This window comes from Scomber scombrus, chromosome 18 (assembly GCF_963691925.1).
Source record: "Scomber scombrus chromosome 18, fScoSco1.1, whole genome shotgun sequence".
Taxonomy (NCBI): domain Eukaryota; kingdom Metazoa; phylum Chordata; class Actinopteri; order Scombriformes; family Scombridae; genus Scomber; species Scomber scombrus.
This window is the reverse complement of record NC_084987.1, coordinates 5,441,598-5,462,179: the sequence shown is the minus strand read 5'-3', so window position 1 is coordinate 5,462,179 and position 20,582 is coordinate 5,441,598. Positions and strand designations below refer to the sequence as shown.

Below are 20,582 nucleotides of genomic sequence, written 5' to 3'. Positions count from 1 at the left end.
TTCTAGTCGCTGCCTCATCCTTATTCCTCCTGCGGGGATAAATGCTGTTTTTTTCTTATCCCCCCATCATCTTATCTTGCCTTCTATCTCTCCAGTCGCTCTCTTCCGGGCAGCGCTCTGGAGTTGAGGTATTCCCACGCGAGCGGGTCCCTCCCCAAAGGGTCCACCACACATCTGGATCCCTTTGGTAACGCCTCCACCGGGGGTGTGGTTAGGCGAAGCCACCGAGCCCGTTGGAGCTCCGCCCGAGAGGATTCTACGAAGGTGAGAATCTAACGTCCCTAAAGTCCCTGATTCATTTTAAGCCTTACATACTGCTCAAGGTCTAATTTGACCCAGTTTTTACATTTCAGAGAAGAAAAAACAACAGGGAAACGTTGCTTTAGGCAGAAATGTGATGACCTTTTCTTTAAATGACCCAGAATATACAAAAAAGGAAATATTTCAACATTTTATTGCAGCTGATATGCATTTTTAATGAGTGTTTGACCCATATTTATTCAAAAAAATTCAAAAACCACCATTAAAAAATACTGTTTAGTCACATTTAATATAATTAATTAAAATTATGTAACATTGGACCAATATATAATGTGATTGCTTTTTCTCCATCAACAAAAAGCATAAAAACTGAAGAATAAAATCTCTGAGGGGATATTGTGAAATGCCAGAATATGAGCAGTATGTAAAGGTTAATCATGCATCTGCAGTGTTGAGCTATTTTATGACTCAGTGCAAACACTCCTTTACTTAGATAATGTAATTATTGATCACACTTCATTGGGACTTGTTATGTTTCTGGTAGATAGGTAATTGACAATTTTTTCATTTTTTTAACATCTCAAAGTAGGAAAATGTGTTTTCCCTCCAAATAGTGATTTTCTCATCGACTCTTTAATTCTGGATAATTTGTTTTAGTGTTATCTTTCCACTGGAAGAAGTCGATTTTTCATCTCTTATGCAAGCTAGTTAAAGCACAGGGTCACAATTTTTTAAGTCTGTCTTAAAAAACCCAGTCAGGTACCCAACATCAACATTAAAACAGTTGTAATCATTCCTCCCGTTCACACTGACCATCACAATATCCTCACAATTCCCTCATTTTAAGCAAAAATGTGTTTATTTAAAGATAATATGAGGCTTCAGGCATCTGAGTTAGTCAAGTAAAGTGGACATATTTCACAATTACAGTTTATTTTGTAAAAACAACTGACTGTAACTAACTAATGTGGATGAGTGAAGCTACATATCAGCTTTAAATAAACTTTTAAATACCTTTTTTCACAAAGAGAGGGCTGAGATTTAATTTACATTAAAATAATTTATGTCATTTACATTGAAAAAGCATTATGAAGGGATCTGTCAATGGTCAGGGTGAACAGGAGGAATTATTACAGCAGGAAATGGTCAGTGTCAGTGTCCATTTAGGCACGGAAAAATTGATTTTTCAGCTAATAAATCAACACTAAGATGTAAAAGAATGAGAAACAAATCAAAATTGAGTTCAGATCTAGTTTTTGGATTATCTCCACACATCTGCCCCTTGCAGGTTGATGATGTTACACTGATACTAATTCATTACTTGGAAAACTACAGCACTACTTTCAACACTGATTGTCAGCATTTCTAAAAATAGCTTTAGAAACAGATGTGAATGGTGAAGTATTTGTGAGTGGGATCTGATATCTTTTTTTTTTATTGCTCCCTTGAAGCAGTATCCCGACTGGGAGAGCGGTGCTCTGCTGGGGACCGGGTACGATCACGGCGTCGACGTGGGTTGCTCCGACGACGACGACGACGGAGACCATCGGTTTGGCTCCGAGCTGCTGTCCCCGAGCGGACAAACGGACGTTCAGACTCTGGCCATCATGCTGCAGGAACAGCTGGAGGCCATCAATAAGGAGATCAAGTAAGGAAAAGGCGGTAGCAGCACTCAACAGCTGGATGGACCCAGGCAGGGAAGGAGGGAGGGAGGGAGGGAAACACTTCTCAACATAATGCAGTCTGATACAACACCATCGAATACTGCAGCCCCAGAAATAAACACATTAATACTCTTTGACACTGTTTAAACAAAGCTGAACATCATGAATTTCACAGAGGCTGGATCTGTTGCAGGGCCGTTGAGCTGGAACACTTTACACAGTACAAGTGTACCTAATAAAATGATACTTAGAGTCCAAAAACTCAAATTGTCTTCATTTGTGCTCTTGGAAACAGGGAGTACATTGTTTTTGTAATTGATTAACACGGCAGGAAAAGAGCTAGTTCTGAAATTAGTAGTCAATTAGTTAGTAAGTAACTTTAAAGTAATGTATTAAATAATATAAATAGGTTGTTTTGTGTATGTCGGAGGGTTTTCTCTTAATGTTGGTGACACAGAATTTGTAGTTTGATGACATGATGGGCTGTTGGAACAAGTGATGGATATTTTGTTATTGTTTTTGACTATTAGACTTTTTTTTTGGTTGCTTGGTGCTACAAGAGATTAACCAAATAATTGGACATTTTGGGAAATACTTTTGCTTTCGTTTTGAGTGTCAGATGAAGATTGATAGGGAGCTATTAGCCAGCTGCTGGTTAGCATAGTTTCAACATTTTTTTAGGGGGGGAAATATGCTTATTTGCTTTCTTGCTAATAGCTAAAAAACAAGATACTTCTGTCATATATGTACAATAACAATTAGCTTAGCATAAAGGCTGGAAACAGAAGGAAACAGCTAGCCTGGCTCTGTATAAAGGTAACCCCCCCCCCCCCCAGCAACCAGCACCTCTAAAACTCACTAATTAACACCTTATATCTTGTGTCTTTAAACTTTACAAAAACTGAAGTGTAGAAACAACAATTTGCCGCTTTAAGGGGTGTTAAGTGTGAGATAATTTCTTGTCTGGGACTAGTAACTTCTTGGAGTTTATATTAGTTGCCGTACCCTTGTAAATCCCTATAAAACACCAAATTTCGTGCAAGTCACACTGTTTTTTTTTGCATAGATTAAAGAAATTAGATAAAAGGTGTTAATTAGTAAATTTTAAAAGTGCTGGTAGGTGTTGTTTTTACCTTTAGACACAGCCAGGCTAGCTGTTTCCCTCTGTTTCAAGTCTTCCTGCTAAGCTAAGCTAAGCTAAGCTAAGATAAGCTAAGCTGCAGACAGAGGTGTCTTATGATTACACTATCAGCAAGAAAGTGAAATGTTGAATTATTCCTTTAAGTCTGTTCTGATTCGTTTAGAGTTGGACGAACTATATATCAATAAAGTATTTTAATGTTATCATATCATCCAGATGTTTTAATCCTCTTCCCTCCCTTTTTTTCCCCACCCTCTTAAAACCAGACTGATCCAGGAGGAGAAGGAGAACACAGAGTTGCGGGCCGAGGAGATCGAGAGCCGGGTCAGCGTGGCTCTGGACAGTCCGCCCATCCCTCCGTCCACCCTGGGGAGAGACAGCACAGGACGGGGCTTCATCCCCTCCTCTATCACATCCTCCACCCTGGCCTCCCCTTCTCCTCCCAGCTCTGGACACTCCACCCCTCGCCTGCCCCACTCCCCAGCCCACGATAGCGATCGACAGGTACCGCTGGAATGTAGAACATCTTACTCTGGTATCAACCTCACTGTTTATGCCAACAGCTCCTCCAGACAATGAGTCATTAAAATAAAGGATAGGTAAATCATACAGATAGAGATCAGAGAAGTTCAGTTTCTCGTCAACAACGCGTTAGATTGGCCAAGACTTTAAGTAAGTTTCAGTGTGATCTCATTGGTGCCAGGCACACTGGTTCAAGCATTTCAGAAAACAGATGAATAAACTTTTAAAGATGGTGCAGTCAGCGAAAAAACATGCAGTCAGCAGTGATTGCAAAAAGTGAAAATGTTATGATGTGCAATATCAGGATAGAATAGCAAAGAACTGTCCAAGATATAAAGGTGGATATCATTAATAAAAAAGGAGTTTAGGGCAGTAATGGAGCTCCGTGAATATTATATTCAATTAACTTCAGTTGCAGGAAATTATGACGACTTCGATTCCTATCAAGAACAAAAAAGGCGAAGGTAGAAATGGCGAATAAATACCCAAATTACGCAATGAGGAGCGGTAAAACGTAACCTGTTACACCCAATCCCACTTTCTGTTAATATGAAGGAGTAAAAGGCATGAAGAAAAATTGATGTCTTAATAAAATGTGTCAGGAGTAATCATTTTTCTTGGCTTACTGCATCGTGATTAGTACCAAATAAGTCTCATATGAATGCTGCAGTGGACCCAAACATCGTTGACATGATTGATCAATCATCATTCAGCTGCATCTGTTTAAAAAAAAACTACATTTATTTGATTACACCTTCAAAAATGTTTTTTTTGGCTCTTGGTCAAACTGAAAATAAATGGTGTGCCCTGCAGGATAATGTGTTATTATCTTAAGATGATCCAAGCAGGAACTTGACCCCATATTAAGTTCAGGCTTCAGATCTCAACCCAAGAGAGGAATTTGTTGGCTTATCGAATCAATCTAATCGGCAGGCATTAAGTATGGTTTCAGCTGTTCACCGTAGAAAAATGCCTCCCTAGTTAAGCTTGTTAGGTGAATCATCCAAGCTACAGACATTTTTTATTCATTAAAAGTTTCCTGTGTGTGAGTTTGCATGTTCTACTCGTGCCTGTGTGGCTTCCTCCCACACACCAAAAGACATGCAGGTTATGTGAAATGTTGACTCTAAACTACCTGTAGGTGTGAAAGGTTTGTCTACTTTAAGTAAACCCTATGATGGAGTGGAGACCTGTCCAATGATTTTGGCTCCAGCCCCCCTGCGACCCTCTAGAGCAGGGGTGGCAAAGTCATTTTCATTCAAGGGCCACAAACAGCATAATTTGATCTCATGTGGGACGGACCAGTAAAAGGATGGAGGGAAGTAGGGAAGGAAAAGAAGACAGGAAGGAAGGAAGGAAGGAAGGAAGAAAGGAAGGAAGGAAGGAAGGAAAAAAGGGAGGGAGGACAAATGGAAGGAAGGACAGAAGGAAAAGAAAGTAGAAAGGAAGGAAGGAAAAGATGAAAGGAAGGAGGGAAGGAAAAAAAGACAGGAAGGAAAGTGGGTCAGATTGGACCCCTCGGCGGGCCGGTTCTGGCCCACGGGCCGCATGTTTGAAACATACGGGTCCAATCCGGCCTGCAGGACGACTTTGTAAAGTATAAATATTACAATTCACCACAAATGTCTTTTACTCTGAAAAAACGTTTCCTGAAGTGGCCTAAAATATTTTTGTAAAGGTGCTACAACTTTTTTTTGGCTTCTTGTTAAATTAATAGTTAATAGTTTTAATAAGATTGTTATATTATAAATCATTTTATAAGTAGTTATGAGGATTTATTTTTACGGTTTCATTAAGTTTTTGTAATTTTTAGTTACAATAAAATACATAAGATAAGGTAAAATAGGACATGAGCTTCTGTGCAAAATAATACATAATATTGTTGAAACTGCTCATTTTTCACAGTAAATAGATTATTTAATACAGTAAATATATAATATATCTATATTATAGGTTATTATGATTTTACTGGTTTGGCCCACTTGAGATCAAATTTGGCTGTATGTGGCCTTTGAACTACAGGATAAGTTGGTATAGAAAATTAATGAATGAATAAAAGTTTTACAATCCGTGTTTCAGAACAACGACCGGTCTCTCGCTCTTCTCGACTCCACACCTCCTCCGACTCCTCGCGCTCTGCGATTGGACAGGATGACCCTCACCCATCCAGGGGCGATGCTCGACGACCCTCGGGAGTTCCGCAGGTAAGAAAGAAATAGATATATCGAATGAAGTTTGGCTTTTTTTTGGTGTGTTTTTTTGTTTTTACCTCAGTGTTTTCCCTTCTCTCTTTCAGTCTCTCAGCAGATGGCAGCAGCTCCAACAGCAGCCAAGACTCCCTCCACAAGTCCAATAAGAAGAAAAGCATCAAGTATTCCATCGGTCGGCTTTTTGGAAAGAAGGAGAAAGGGAGGATGGGCCAGCCTGGGCGGGAAGGATCTTCTTCTCTTGGTAAACAGATGGAGGATAAGGGAGGGATAACATTGATTGTATATCAGTAATCCACACTGTCGGTATTTTCATTTAAACGTGTTCGAGCTGCTCTGGCTCTAAAGTATTCTTACGTGTGATTCTCGTGATGTTTTAACGTCTCTGTGTGTCTTCCAGCATCTACACCTTCTGAAGAACAGGCCTCTGGAGACCCGATGGGGATGAACAAGACTGGGACTTTGGGTCCAGCGGATAAAGACCGCCGCAGCAAGAAGAAGTGAGTATCAAGAGATTGCGTTCCCACTTTGTTTGTTTTTCTGTTTTTTCATTTGGTTCCTTGATTAAATTTCTGTTCTCTCACAACAACAAACATCTATAATCTTCTCATTATTAGGCATGAGCTACTGGAAGAAGCATGTCGCCAAGGACTTCCCTTTGCATCTTGGGATGGACCCACTGTTGTATCTTGGTTGGAGGTACTGTTTGGTTGCAGAGAGTTTAAAGGGGAAATATCATGCTTTTTGTGATTTTATGTCATTTATATGCTGTTACGATGTCGGATGTTGGTGTTAAACATGGTCAGAGTAGCAAAGCTTGATCTGAACATGTGTAAAAATGCTCCCTGCAAGTCAAAAGTTGCATGCAAGTTCACCTCTACTTCCTCCTCGTGATGACATCAGATTGTCCGTGCCATAGTCTTTGTTGCTAAGGTTGTTTTAGGGGTTGTTCCTGTTGTCCGTTCCTATATTACAGATCTGATTCCGACTCAAACATGTACCGATGTATTTAAGAAGTCGACATTTTGAGCAAACAACAAGAAAAAGAAGTGAAATCCTACTACTCCTGTTTGTTTATGTAACCTCTAGAGAAAGAGGTAGCTTCTTTATTGGGCTCATCAGGAGGAAGACAGGAGCTAAAACGGCCTGTTTCAGACAGAGGCTGAACTGAAATGCTCCATAAAGAGTCAGTATAAGATAAAAAAAATGAGTTTTTTTTGCTGTAAATCATTGCAAAGATTTCCATTAGAGCCACAGAGTGTAAATATAAACCTGGTAATGTGCATGATATATCCCCTTTAAATGAAGACAAGAATCTAAGGGAGTTAGCAACAAATCTTGGATACAGATTAATACTTTTTCCACATCATCTTCATCTTTAATTATGTTTTTTTCCCCTCCCTCCAGCTGTGGGTGGGAATGCCTGCCTGGTACGTTGCAGCCTGTCGTTCCAACGTTAAAAGCGGCTCAATCATGGCCAACCTGTCGGACACAGAGATCCAGCGGGAGATCGGCATCAGTAACCCGCTGCACCGCCTCAAACTGCGACTGGCCATCCAGGAGATGGTTTCCCTCACCAGCCCCTCTGCCCCGGCCAGCACTCGCTCTGTGAGACTCCCTGAATCCGCAACACACTGTGACCGCACATACATTTCACATGCTCATTAAATATTATAAAACAGAAAAGAGGAATTATATCCTCAGACATGTTCTCATGCTATAAAATAAAGCCTTCCTGTAGGATTAAATGTAAAGATTGGAGAACGTTAACCCTCCTGTTGTCCTCGAGTCAAGGAAGGAAGGGAGGAAGAAGGAAGGAAAGGAGGGAGGAAGAAGGCAGGAAAGGAGAGAGGAAGGAAGGAAGGAAGGAAAGGAGGGAGGAAGGAAGGAAAGGAAAGAAGGAACGGAGGAAGGCAAGTAAGGAAGGAAGGAAGGAAGGAAGGACGGAGGAAAGAAGGAAGGAAGGAAGGTAGGAGGTAGGCAGGGAGGGAGAAAGGAAAAGAGGAAGGGAGGAAGGTAGGGGGGAAGAAAAAGAGAGAAGGAGGGAGGGAGGAAATGAAGGAGGGAAGGACAGAAGGAAGGAGGGAGGAAGGGAGGACAGAAGGAAGAAAGGGGGGTGGAGAAAGGGAAAAAGGAAGGGAGGAAAGAGAGGAAGGAAAGAAAGAGAGAAGGAAGGAGGGAGGGAGGAAGGACAGACGGAAAGAAGGAAGGAAGGGAGGAAAGAAGGAACAGTCAAAAAAGACGGGGTCAATTTGACCCGGCAGGACGACACAAAGGTTAAGACCTTAAACACCTTCATATGTCGATTCCCATGCTCATAAAAACATTGATATCTTTGTTATAACTTATTTAGGCTTATTTTCCATGCTGAGAATACACATATGTTGTATTCATATAAGTAGTATATGAGGTACATGTGGAACCAGATGTTTGTGGTTTTGAGATTAGTTGAAAGGTTAATGATCCCTTTTGGGGAATGTGGGGGTTGTAGCATAAACTAATAATATAATCAAATAAAGTAAAGTAAAATGGAAATGAGAATATATGATGTCAAAGTAAGAGTAAGTAAGTAATGATATGAAATGGACTGCAGATTGATAGGAAACATACAGGAAAATATAAAATACAACATAAAACATATATTGCATGTGATAAATGTCAAAAAATGATGTATTTTACATAAGTATGGTAGTAAACTGCATATAGGCACTGATACAGTTTCACCCATTTTGCCTGCAGGGAAAAAAAAGAAGCCACATTTCACTTTCTCACACAGCAGCAAAGATAAAACAGATGTTAAAACTTGTAGTGAAACTGTAGCATGCAGGATATATCTGTGTCCATACTCTTTGCATCCTCTGTTCCAACGCAGATGAAGTCATAAACAATCAAAATCCATCTTCTTCTGTCAGTCCATTTTTTTTTTTTTGGACTTATCTGTTGCCAGATTCTGGTTTGGCTTCACTTTTCCCCAAAAATTCCTCTCTTGGCTTCATGTTTATTTATAGCAGGAATCATTATTAATGTGATGAAATAGTGAAAAAGGGATCATGCATTACACTTCTGCTCAACAGATTCGACAGACTCTCTTATCGCTTCACAGAAACCGGTCAAACATCTCGTTCGTCAGATATCGCCATGGCAATGACAAAAGCAGTCTGTTGTTGTGGTCGGCTAACATCTTGTGATGTGGCTTCTTTTCTCTCTTTTTTTTTTTTATGGCGCCATTAAATCACAAATGTATTGACGTTGAGTCATCAGTTGAAGCAGGAAAAAGCAGTATGTGACGCCTTTCATCTCACGGCTCTACTTTTCTCTTTTCACATGACCGCAGTCGACCAGTAACGTGTGGATGACCCACGCTGAGATGGAGTCTTTAAACGCAGCCATCAAGCCTCCGGTTAGTGTCCCCGGCTGTACTGACTCTGTCTGTCAATCCCCTCCTTTATGATTATTTTACTCAGTTTTTAATCATGTTTAGCGTCTAGTCTGGTCTGAATCATGTTGACGAGTCTCTCCCCTTCCTCCTCCTCCTCCTCCTCTTCTCACTGTCTCTTTCTATATTTCTCTTTTTTGTATTTCTCTTTATATATCTCTCTTTGTGGGCCCAGGCCATAGTGTTGAGCATCTTCTTCTCTCCCTCTGGTTGCTGTTTCAATGTGAACTGCTTCCAACTAATTACCCGTTCACTAACACACTGTTCCTCCCTTTGTCCTCTTTTCCCGCCACCACCGCTGCTGCTGCTGCTCCCCTCTCCTCTGCTTCTCCTCCATCATCTCTTCCATCCGTCCACCTTGCTCTTGACCCCCGCTCCCCTTTCCCTCGCCACCTCCATATCACTCTCTCTCTCGCTCTGTCTCTCTCTGTCTGCCTCTTCTCTTCTTCTCGGCGTTCCAGGAGCTGAAAGAGTTCAGCTGGGATCAGGTAAGGATCAAATGCACCTTTTTTTAAAGTCTAAATTAATGCAACATGCTGAGTATCTGTCAATAATATCATCTCTAGATCCAGTGAGTCATGAGTTGCAGACTTGCACCACCATCAGATATCAAGCCAAGCGTGATTCACTGTTGATCATCTGCGGTTGTCCCCTTCAGATTCTGGCCTACGGCGATATGAATCATGAGTGGGTGGGCAACGACTGGCTGCCCAGTCTGGGCCTGCCACAGTATCGCAGCTACTTCATGGAGTCCCTGGTGGATGCCCGCATGTTGGACCACCTGACCAAGAAGGAGCTGAGAGGACAGCTCAAAATGGTGGACAGCTTCCACAGGTAGGGCTCGGCCTCTGCGTGCCAGCTATCGTTTACAGCCATAACTCACTGAAGTCACGCTCTTGTGTCACATTTTGTGTATTCGCTTTACTTCTCCTCTGTTGACTCTGTGTGCGTGTGTGTGACATGTGAAATACGAAGGTGCCAAAAGACATATTGGCAGCTCTCCAGATGTTGTGACACACTCACCGCTCAGGTGTGTGTCTCCAGGCCTTCCTTTAGTTCTCTTTCTAAAAGAGTCGAGGGGGTCAAAGGTGTTGGATTGTGTTAATGCTCTCTGAGTACAGGTGAGAGTGGAAACACGCCCTGCGTTAACCTGCCTCACTCTCCGCTCACCCTGCTGCTCTTTCACCTTTCCCAGGGTCAGTATGCATTACGGCATCATGTGCCTGAAGCGGCTGAATTACGATCGCAAGGAGCTGGAGAGGAGGAGAGAGGAGAGCGTCCACCATAACAAAGGTGAGCTCTTTCTCTTTTTAGCTGTCGTTTACTCACCATGACAGATGTGGGATGGTGTTTGTTCCACTGATGATCGCATCCACCCAACTAATTTGTCTATTCATGCTGTGCTATTAACTTGTTCAAAGCATACCTTATTGATTACTGTGTAATGCATCTATATCCAGGTTAATTATGGAAAGGGTTGTTACTATCATTGATCTATTATTAGGCCATAAATTTACTTCTACCTAAAAATCTGGGTCAAAATTTAACCCTTTGGGTCAATATAGCACCAACACAGTACCGACCCAGTTTTAATGTTGTTTTTTATTTTACTGTTGGCTTATTTCCCCAAACTAAAGCTTAATCTACTCTACTCTTATATGTCAAGGTTAGCAAAAAGATCTTAAACATTTGTCTTAAAAGCAGCATCAGGTTTGTTAAAATCTGCATTTTGTATTTTTGTTGGTTTTATATCATTTGAAATGACATTTGCACCATTTTTTAACCAAAACTAAGACTGAATGCTTCTGAAAATGTCAAATGGTGTAACCACAAAAGAATGATACATATTAAATATTGTATCTACAGTGTATTTAAGTGGACTTATACAAATTATTACTTCATTTTAAAACATGTAAATGTTTCCTGATCTCCATGGTTACCAGATGAAATGTAATATTTACAACAATTGTATTCCATTACCTTTATTTAATATAAAAAGTTATAATGTAAGATCATGCCAAACTAGTTGATATGGTGTTTTATTGAGAATTTACTGTTTTTATGCAAGTTTAATTATTTGGTATAAAGTTTCTATGGTTACACCACTTAGACATTTTTGCCATAATCCTCTAATATATTCTCTCAAAATGGATTAAAAGCAGAAATTTGATGCCGGGTCCACAAAAAATAAGAATGTGTGCAAGTTATTCATTCAAATTTTAACCCCTTTAAATTTGACTAAACCACATGGACACAATAAAATACGACATTGACCTGTATGCACATCGCTTTATACAAAAAACGAGACATTTCTGACTGTTTTCAGGTATAAAAAAATAACATAACTACAAGGTTTTATTTACTATTGGTGCTTTTTTGACTCAAACTGGGCAACATTTTGACCCAGTGCTACTTTATCTTGCTGTGATACTTTGTTAATTTCTTTGTAATTATTAGTAGCAGCAGTAGCATTTGCTGTACTATAAACTTTTCAACAGGCCACTAAAAGCATGTTTCCTTTTGTTTCTTAATCCTCTAGTGTTTGTGTCACGAATACACCATAACAACTAATATTTAGCCGAGCATAGCTCTCGAAACCACAAATGTAAACCTCGTGCTGGAGCTAGAGGAAGAATTATCAGGACTCATCATGTGGTAAACACACACACACATAAAAAAAAAAAACTGTGTGTGAATGCATCTCGTAGAAAATTTGGACCAGCTGGCGGCCCTCGAGGAAAAGTCATGAAAATCACTTTGACTCATCCTTTACAGACCATGAATGAAAGTAATGGACTGACCAACATCCTTAAAAGCAAAGAAAAAATGACTTTCTTGCATTGGTTTTAGCATTAAAAATAAACCTAGTGGAAAAAAACAACCAAAAAACCTCAAACTTGATAATGGTAAAGACATTTCCTTCATTTCCCTTGAGTTCTGATATCTCCCACATTGCTGGAAGACGTTCTAGACCACCCCTCGGTTACCCTCCTCCTTCACTTAGAACAGATTATAAGCCATAGCTTTCTGATGTAATTCAGCCAGATAAAGATTACATAAATGTCAACACACTCAGCCATTAAACAAACCCCCGAATCCCATGCTCTCCCACCGCCCTGCTTTGAGATACACATGTTGTACATTTGCAATCAGTTCATCTTGGCTGAATTCCCCGACACACAGAAGAATTTCCCAAGTGAGCAAAATCTGTGAGTTTTTCAGCTTGTTTAATGATAAGCTTGACCTGTGCAGTTAATGTTCGGAGATAAATGGGTAAATTAGGAACGTTTCGCAATTTCTCTCCATCACTCCTTGATTTTTAACAGGTAATATAACCCTTTCGGAACACCATTAATAAGCCTGAAAAAAGACTTGCTTAATTCATCCAGCTTGAACCGCAGGAAGTGACCAGAATATTAAGAAATCTGATCTGGCTTATGAAAACATCCAGCAGACATCTTGCTGTTTTGCAGATGGATGCTTGCCCCCCCCCCCCCTCCCTTCATCTTCATCCCCTTCTTCCTTTCTTTCTCCTCTCAGATGTGATGGTGTGGTCCAATGAGCGTGTGATGTGCTGGGTGCAGACTATCGGTCTGAAGGAGTACGCCGACAACCTCCGTGAGAGCGGCGTCCACGGCGCTCTGCTGGCTTTAGACGACACCTTCGACTACTGCGACCTGGCCCTGCTGCTGCAGATGCCCAATCAGCACACACAGGTAACTGAGAGGTCATTAAAGTACACGATATCCACATATGTTCACGTATGAATGATATTAAAATAACTTTATAGGTGCAAATATTCATCAATGTGTTGCAATTAAACATTTTCCTTCAAAACCAAGACTTGACATCCTCCTAATTTTATTCTTTTTAGCTTAAAAAATCCTTACAATCATTATTGGAACCTTTATAATTGGTTTTTGTTATATTTTTTCATGATACTGACAATAATAAGTGGTCAATATCCTGTGTTTTTGTCCTAAATCAATAAAAAAGTTAAATTGACTTCTATTTTCTGAGGAAACAGGAGTATGTACGGTTAAATAACCAAAAGTCTTCAGGTTAAAAAGCCTCATTTGATACATTGGAGTTCCACAGCCCTCCTTCGATGCGTGCGTGCTATTTAAACATGAACTAATGAATGCCAGCGTAGCAGACCTGCGCTGAAAATGTGTCATCTGCAAAGAATCCAAACTAACCTCGAGGCTCTACATCACCTCTCTCCTCCAGGCCAGACAGCTCCTGGAGCAAGAGTACAACTCCCTCATCTCCATGGGGACCGAGAGACGACCCGATGAGGTCAGCGTGGTAATCGGCTGGAAAGAATAAAAAAATATCTAGGATGCTTCTCATTAGTCTTAAAGGTGTCCTCGTTTCCCTCAGACGTTCTTTTCTTCTGAGCTGTCGTCTGTTTCTAACGACAGCAGCACAGCTGTCAGTCTAAAGGTGTTAACGGCTCTTCGGCGTCTTTTCATGCCTTGATGGTAGATAATGTGATGATCTGTCCACATAATATTAAGAGTGTGCAGATATCACTAATGTCCTCCAGCATGGAGCAAAGAGAAGGTGGAATATCTCTGCATCTTTCTCTTAAAATAAACTGACAAAACATCTGCACGTTATATTATAAACAAATCTATCAAAAGACAGTTGGTTAAGTTACTGTTTAGACATTCAATGCAGTCATTTACTGGTAGTGAAGTTGTTTGAGTCTGCATTTAATGCTATTCTGTTTTTTAAATGACTTATTTAGTAGAGCATGTTATAATGAGTCTGGTGATATTCAGGAATATTTTGGCTAGTAGCTCAAGTCAAAATACACGTTGTACTCGACACACCTGGAATGTTATAGCCTCATTAAAAAAACATTTGTCACTCAAAATGTCTGACAGTTATTTTAAATGGGGGAAAACGAAAATAAAAGCTTTCCTAATGGATGATGAAAGCTGCTTCCTTTATTAATCAGACCTACAGTCAACAGAAATAAAAAGTATTTTAACAGAAAGCAAACAAAATCTAAACTTGTGTGTAATATATCACTTGAGTTGGTTCTTGTTATTTGTATAAAACTGCGGTGATGCAATGTCAGATCAGTCCGCTCAGCTGCAGCATCCAAACATTACAGATATCCAATAAAGGTGTGTGTCAGTTTGATAAAAGACTTCTGTGACGGTGGTCTTAAGCCTCCTCCAGGCGGCTTCTTCTCCTCTCAGGTTAGGAAGGAGGAGACATGAAAGTAAGGTAATGAGAAGCACCTGTAGATTTATATGAGTGATTATTTGCTTCGACGCACACTAACACGCCCCTCTCTACTCGCCAGGATGGAACTAAGACATTCACCCGCTCGCCCTCCTGGAGGAAGATGTTTAGGGAGAAAGACCTTCGGGGCGTGACCTCCGACTCCTCCGAGACCCTGCCTGCTAACTTCCGTGCCTCAGCCATCTCCACGCCCTCGGTTACCCTGAGAAAGGTTCAGAGTGACGGTGAGTATGAACCCGTGACCTCTGACACCTCGGCTCTCATATTCGCATTTGTTCAGCTCGTTCCGGAGACCCTCGAGGCGTGCGTCTCAATTTAGAGCCTGCTACTCAATATGGCATTACTCACATAAAGAGCATGACAGGAATCAGGCCAAGAGGTGTGTTTGCAGCTCGTTAGAGAAGAGGAGGGCGAGCCCCCTATCAGGTGCAGCTATTCTGAAGACCTGATTTATAAATGAGCCGTGTGTTTACGTCTTGATTTTCTTGGAAATGAGCCTTGAACGGAAACATTTGTCTTCCGGCAGCGTACAGTACGGCGAATGCAAAACTGGAGTCACATGCTTTGCAGAGCAGTTGGCTGCTTTCATGCTACTCTGCCATTAGTTTGGCAGAGGAATTTTCAGTTTCCTTTTGCATGAGGAACTGGCAATAACAAGGAACAGACGCCTCAAAGTACAGAGGAGGGCTATTATCCTTCATTCCACTTCTTAATAGGAATGCCTGTGGAAGGTCAGTGGTGTTTAAGAAATTGCAAGAAAATGATAATGACCCCATCTGTGTTTGTCTCCCGCTTTCCAACGCAGCCAACTCTGGTGCTCGGGGTGAATCTGCCTCAGTGAGGACGTACTCCTGCTGAGGTGCTGAGGTGAGAAACATCGGCCGTATTAATCAAACCTCTCTAGTAGCGTTTCATCTATGTGTGTGTCTGTGTGTGTTGTTTCATTTGTGCCGTGACACAGTGACAGATAGGGCTTGCACATCTGCCCAACACATTCATTGAATCGTGTTGTTTTCTGCATATGTTTGTTGTAGTGGATTGGTTTGAGCCTGGGATTTTAATAGTTCTCCTAAGGTCTTTAAGTGGTGGGGTTTTGGTTGGTGGGGATTTAGGCGAGAGTTGAATTAAGGCCACAGAGGCAGTGACGTGGGAATAATGCTGTTTCTCTCCTCAGGGCACCGACCGGATTGGGACTAGAGGACCCTCTCTCGCTCATCCACGGAGAAAGAAGCAATGAATATAACCATTTAACTTAAAAAATAAATCTATCGGTCTGACCATTCTGCAATAACAGAAGCAAAGGAATAAAAAAAGGGGGAAAATGACATGAAGAATGTATGAATGTATTTTCCGACTAGACTAAGAAGGTAGGATGGGATCAGCTGTTTTCTCTCTCTTGTCTCTCTCTTCCTGTCATTCTGTCTTTGCTCTCTATCTATCTCTCTCTCTCTATCTGTCAGCGGGATTAATAAAGGACAGCGCCGGTGTCGGTTAGGCTTGTGCCGGTCGTGCAGGTTTCCCCCTCTCTTTCATTCCTGTTGGCGTCTGCACACAGTCAGCGCAGTCAGTTGGCAGCATCAGGGCTCATACTCCTTCCTTTACGAGGAAGCCACTTGCTGCCATTTATTCTCTTATAGTATGAAAACAAGCAAAACATGTCGCCTTACAACTTCTGCTCGATAACAGGTGTTTGTTTTTTTTCTTTTTTATATAACGAGGGCATCTTTGTTAGCCGTTAGCAGACGTTAACCTCACCCGGAAAGTTTGGACAAGAGAAATCGTAAAATGATTGGGAGGTGTAGGAGGTGGGGGGGGGCCTTGAGTAGATGGGCGTAAATGGGTTACAACTCTAAACGACACCGGTGTTCTCCTTTCTGCTCATGAGTCGGTATCCGGTGTCGGCCATTGTGGCTCTATTGTTGGCTTCTATGGTCCTGTCAGGGGCGTCTAAGTGTCCCCAATTGGTCGGAGCGGTGTAGTAAAACATGTCCGATTTCAGACCGACATTTAGCTCCAACGACATCAGAAGGGACCCTCCTCGCGCTTTGTCTATTGACACCTTGAAAGCCGATAGCCAGAGTAGCCTCTTTTGAAGGGACCCCATTATAGAGATCAAAGGCACGGAGGCGGATGGAGCAGGGTGGAGCGAGGCCACGGAGGCATTGTGTTCAGCTGGTTTCACGATGTGGCCGGCAGGAAATCTATAAAGTTAGTGTTGGTGCCACTTTTTTAAAAAGGCTGACTTTAGAAAGAGTTTACGAGTATCGGGATTGTTCATGTTAGTAATTGATTAAAGCTTTGTTGATTGGTAATCAGCTTTTAAATAAGGAGAAGTTTTGGGGTTGCAGAAGTTTTATGGTGTAAATGTAACTTTATATCTAGCTTTTTAATTCATTGGAAGAATCCCAGCAATGGACACTTATAATATATTGTGGGAAAGAGTGTTGTTTATAAACATAATTAACATCTTATTAACATTAATAGCTGCAGACTTTGTGGCTTAGTAGTAAAGTTGCAGATGTTACCACAAGGCATTCAATGTGTGGTCAAAATGTGTTAAATAATGTTGAATGAAATTTAAAAAAGTAAATTTCTTCCACTACAATAATTCATCATACAGGTATAAAGACTTTAAAATGTTAGCAAATTGTTAATAAAATGGATTTTGGTCCAAATTATTTATCTTAAAAGACAGGAAATGATTGTGGGGGAGTTTATACACCAACCACGGGGGCTTTTTTCCAAAACTTCACAACTTTCGCAACCCAAAACTTTTCTTGAAACACCACTGTAGCTAAACCTTTTTATAAAGTATGCCTTATTATTAAGTGGTACCAAAGTTTTGAATACAATAAAAGAGGAAATGCCATTGCAGTCAGCCTCAAACCCAAATTCCTTACGAGCCCTCCACAACGTCACTGTGCGGTTTATGACTTTGTAATCATCAGCTCAGGGTCTTGGGTAATCCTGATGATGGGAGAGGCGACAGAGACAAAAACGGGGGACTCAAAAGAGAGGAAGGAAAGAAGTAGAAGAAGAAGAAGAAGAAGAAAGAAAGAATAAAAAAAAGGATGGACAGAACCTGGTCATTTTACTGCACACACAAGCCATAACAGAAACCAAGAGCTCTATGGGTGGGGGGGTGGGAGATCCGGAGAGAGGTGGCGAGTCGAGGGAAGCCCAGGAAACAAAACCTTTAGCCTCTGTGTTTACGATGCATGTCAAACAAACGACAAATGACCTAAAACATGTTTTTTTTGGTGGTGAAGATAATGAGGTGTCGTTCAAAAAAAAATCTATATCTGTATGATAAACCTACGGGGGAGGGGGAGCCTGGGGATCAATTTGTAAAATGTGTGTATTTTTTTCAGTTGTATTTTTTATTTTTTACGATAACTATTTATTTTCTTTAGGTATGTATTGGATAAATGTATGTACATGTTCTTTTTCCTTCTTGATTCCGACTTCATTTGAACTAGTTTTAAAAAGTAAATATGAAACATTGAAAATAGTCATTCAAATACGCTACTGTATGTGTACATTTTGAGAACAAATTGTGCAAATGATTTAACAGATTTCCATGATAAAAAAAGTGATAGTAATACAAATTGAAAAATATCATATGGAAAAATAAACAATAATGACGAAGAAGAAGATGATGATGATAGTGAAAATGGTGATGTAAAAGAGAAAATAAATAAATAAATAAAGCGATCCAGTTGGATTTGCTGATCATCGCGAACTTTCTCCACTTTTTTCTTTTCCTCACTGCAAGTATCGACTAATTACTGAATATTTTCTTGAATAATCGATTAGTTAATTGGCCTTTAAAGTATCAGAAAATGGTGAAAAATGACCAGCAGTCAACTAACCCAAAAATCTTCAGTTTACTATCACATACAATCAAATATACCCAGAAAATATTTGCATCTAAGAGGTTGAAACCAGAGAATTTTATCATTTTTTCCCTTTTTGATAATCAAAAGTTGCTGATGAATTTTCTGTCAATCAATGAATTGTTCCACTTCTAGTCAAATGTGTTTTATGAAGCTGCAGCCAGTAAATTACAGCTCTAAAATACCTGAAATTTACTGCATATGATACCCTTTATTTTCCAAATAGTAGTTTTTTTGCATATCAGTGAGAAAAGAACTTGCTGAGTACAAAGATTCTTTATTACCGCATTTAGCAGGCAAACCAAACATACCTGCAGATGGTAAAAAAAAAAAGCACGTTTAGGTGTCTTATAAATACACAAACCACGTTCATGAACCACATTTTACAAGTTCAGCATAAGTGAAATCATTGCCTTAATATGCCCATGCTGTAGTTTGTGTCAGATTCTTGTGGTAAAAGCACTGTTACAACATCCGAGCCTCAGTAGGTGGCGCTCCTTCCTCTCACAACCCGAGGGGGACAAGAGGCTGGAATTATCATTAGACACTGGAGAGACCTACCACTCTATAAATACACACTGATACACATAGCTTTATACATAAAGGTATACTGGTGACATATGGTACACATATATAAAGGAATATATTAATATCAAAGACATACACATGCTTACATACTAATCAAAAATAACTTAGATTATGAAAGATAAATCATACAAAAAACAGTACTTTTTAAATCTCTATATATGACAAAATTTCCCTAAGATCTAGTATTGAGGTCTTCGTGTTTTAAAAAAAAAAGTCTTTTGAAGTTGTGATGGAGGGAAGGAAGGAGGAAGAGAGAGAGGGAGAAAAAAAAACCCAGGTGGATTAAGGCTGCCATCATTTTTATGGAAATGTCGCCAGCAAGTGAAAGTGCACACAGAGGGAAGTCACAGCAGCTCTGCTCTGTGTCACTCTCTACTTCTTGTCATCTCTCTCCATCTCCCTCCCCCTCCTCTGTCTTTCTCTCTCTCTCTCTCTCTCTCTCTCTCTCTCTCTCTCTTTCTCTCAGCCTCTCCCCTTCCTCCCCAATGTCTGATTCGCTCTGGACAGCAGCACGCAGACGCAGGACGAGTCGATGCGGATCCACCTCCATCCGGTTCTGTTGCTCGCGTCTTTGGTGAGCGCTCGGACGTACGACTGCTTGGCTTTGCACTCGCTCACCCACTGTTTTTTATCCACGCCCAAGCAGCCCGCCCCGGCTACGCCCACCCCAACGGATTTCGCTGGTGCCGCGGCTCCCCTCGACCCCTGCGACGTGCCGGCGACGCTCTGCTGTTCTGCTTGGCGGCACCGAGTCTCGTAGAAGTACTGTTTGAGCGGTCCTGTCTGGGTCTGAATGTCCTGCAAGATGGTGACTTTCTGATTGTGAGAGTCGATGGCCGTCGTCTTGTCGATGACCCAGACGCTTTCCGCCTCGCACACTGACTTCTCCCCCCTCCTCTTGTCTATCAAGTGCGAGCGTTTGTCCCTTTTAACGGGACGAGCGGCTTCACTTGTAACTGTCAACAAGTCTGTCCAACTCAGGGTGGTGCTCCTGTCGATCGCCCGGTCCCCGTGCCCTTCGATGTGTCCGTCCATGTCCTCCTGCTCCTCTCCGTTCCAGTCCTCCTCCAGCATGCCGGTCTCCAGCATGAGGAGGAGAGGAGGGTGTTCTGGGGGTGACGGAGAGGGTGAGAACAGGACTCGAGGATGCACGTCCAGAAACATCTCGTCGCCTTCAAAGCTTTTGTCCAACCCGGTTCCTAGACCCAGCCCTGCCTCCAGGGTCAGACCCTCCTCAGCCAGGCTTCTCCCAGCCCCCGGTGTCCTCTGGTTCGCCGTCCCGACTGTCGGTGCGTCGCTCTGCTGCACCGAGGGAACAGTCGGTTCTGGTCCTCTCTCAGCCTTTAGTTTAGCATTAGGACCGACAGTACTTTGTGTTTCCACTGCAGAAACCTCCAACGGTCTTTCTGCAGCGTCCTGATCGTCCTTCTTGGAAAAGTCTGCAAAACTTAAGTAATCTTGTCGGCTGCTGCTTTCAACTTTGTAGTCCTTTGGTCGAGAATTATCCTCAGAAATATCCTCGGTCCTGAGTGTTCCTCCTTCTGCGGGAACATCTAAACTGTCACTGTGTTTTTCATTGCTGCCTGAGTTGCTATTTGACTGGTAGGT

The 20,582-nt window shown here is 41.4% G+C and overlaps 2 protein-coding genes across 2 annotated transcripts in view; one reads left to right on the top strand and one right to left on the bottom strand.

Annotated features, from left to right (window-relative positions):
• Positions 1 to 15,348, top strand: part of ppfia3 (PTPRF interacting protein alpha 3) — a 32,137-nt gene extending 16,789 nt beyond the window's left edge. The window contains exons 15-30 of the mRNA XM_062438473.1: positions 96 to 264; positions 1,716 to 1,909; positions 3,333 to 3,570; positions 5,668 to 5,792; positions 5,885 to 6,039; positions 6,196 to 6,295; positions 6,413 to 6,494; positions 7,203 to 7,403; positions 9,130 to 9,195; positions 9,696 to 9,719; positions 9,890 to 10,065; positions 10,427 to 10,524; positions 12,772 to 12,947; positions 13,462 to 13,530; positions 14,552 to 14,714; positions 15,296 to 15,348. Coding sequence (XP_062294457.1) covers positions 96 to 264; positions 1,716 to 1,909; positions 3,333 to 3,570; positions 5,668 to 5,792; positions 5,885 to 6,039; positions 6,196 to 6,295; positions 6,413 to 6,494; positions 7,203 to 7,403; positions 9,130 to 9,195; positions 9,696 to 9,719; positions 9,890 to 10,065; positions 10,427 to 10,524; positions 12,772 to 12,947; positions 13,462 to 13,530; positions 14,552 to 14,714; positions 15,296 to 15,348 — 2,089 coding nt within the window. The remainder of the gene's footprint in view (positions 1 to 95; positions 265 to 1,715; positions 1,910 to 3,332; positions 3,571 to 5,667; positions 5,793 to 5,884; positions 6,040 to 6,195; positions 6,296 to 6,412; positions 6,495 to 7,202; positions 7,404 to 9,129; positions 9,196 to 9,695; positions 9,720 to 9,889; positions 10,066 to 10,426; positions 10,525 to 12,771; positions 12,948 to 13,461; positions 13,531 to 14,551; positions 14,715 to 15,295) is intronic.
• Positions 15,349 to 19,436: 4,088 nt separating this feature from the next.
• LOC133999286 (uncharacterized) overlaps positions 19,437 to 20,582 on the bottom strand; it is a 1,444-nt gene continuing 298 nt past the window's right edge. The window contains exon 2 of the mRNA XM_062438472.1: positions 19,437 to 20,573. Coding sequence (XP_062294456.1) covers positions 19,437 to 20,573 — 1,137 coding nt within the window. The remainder of the gene's footprint in view (positions 20,574 to 20,582) is intronic.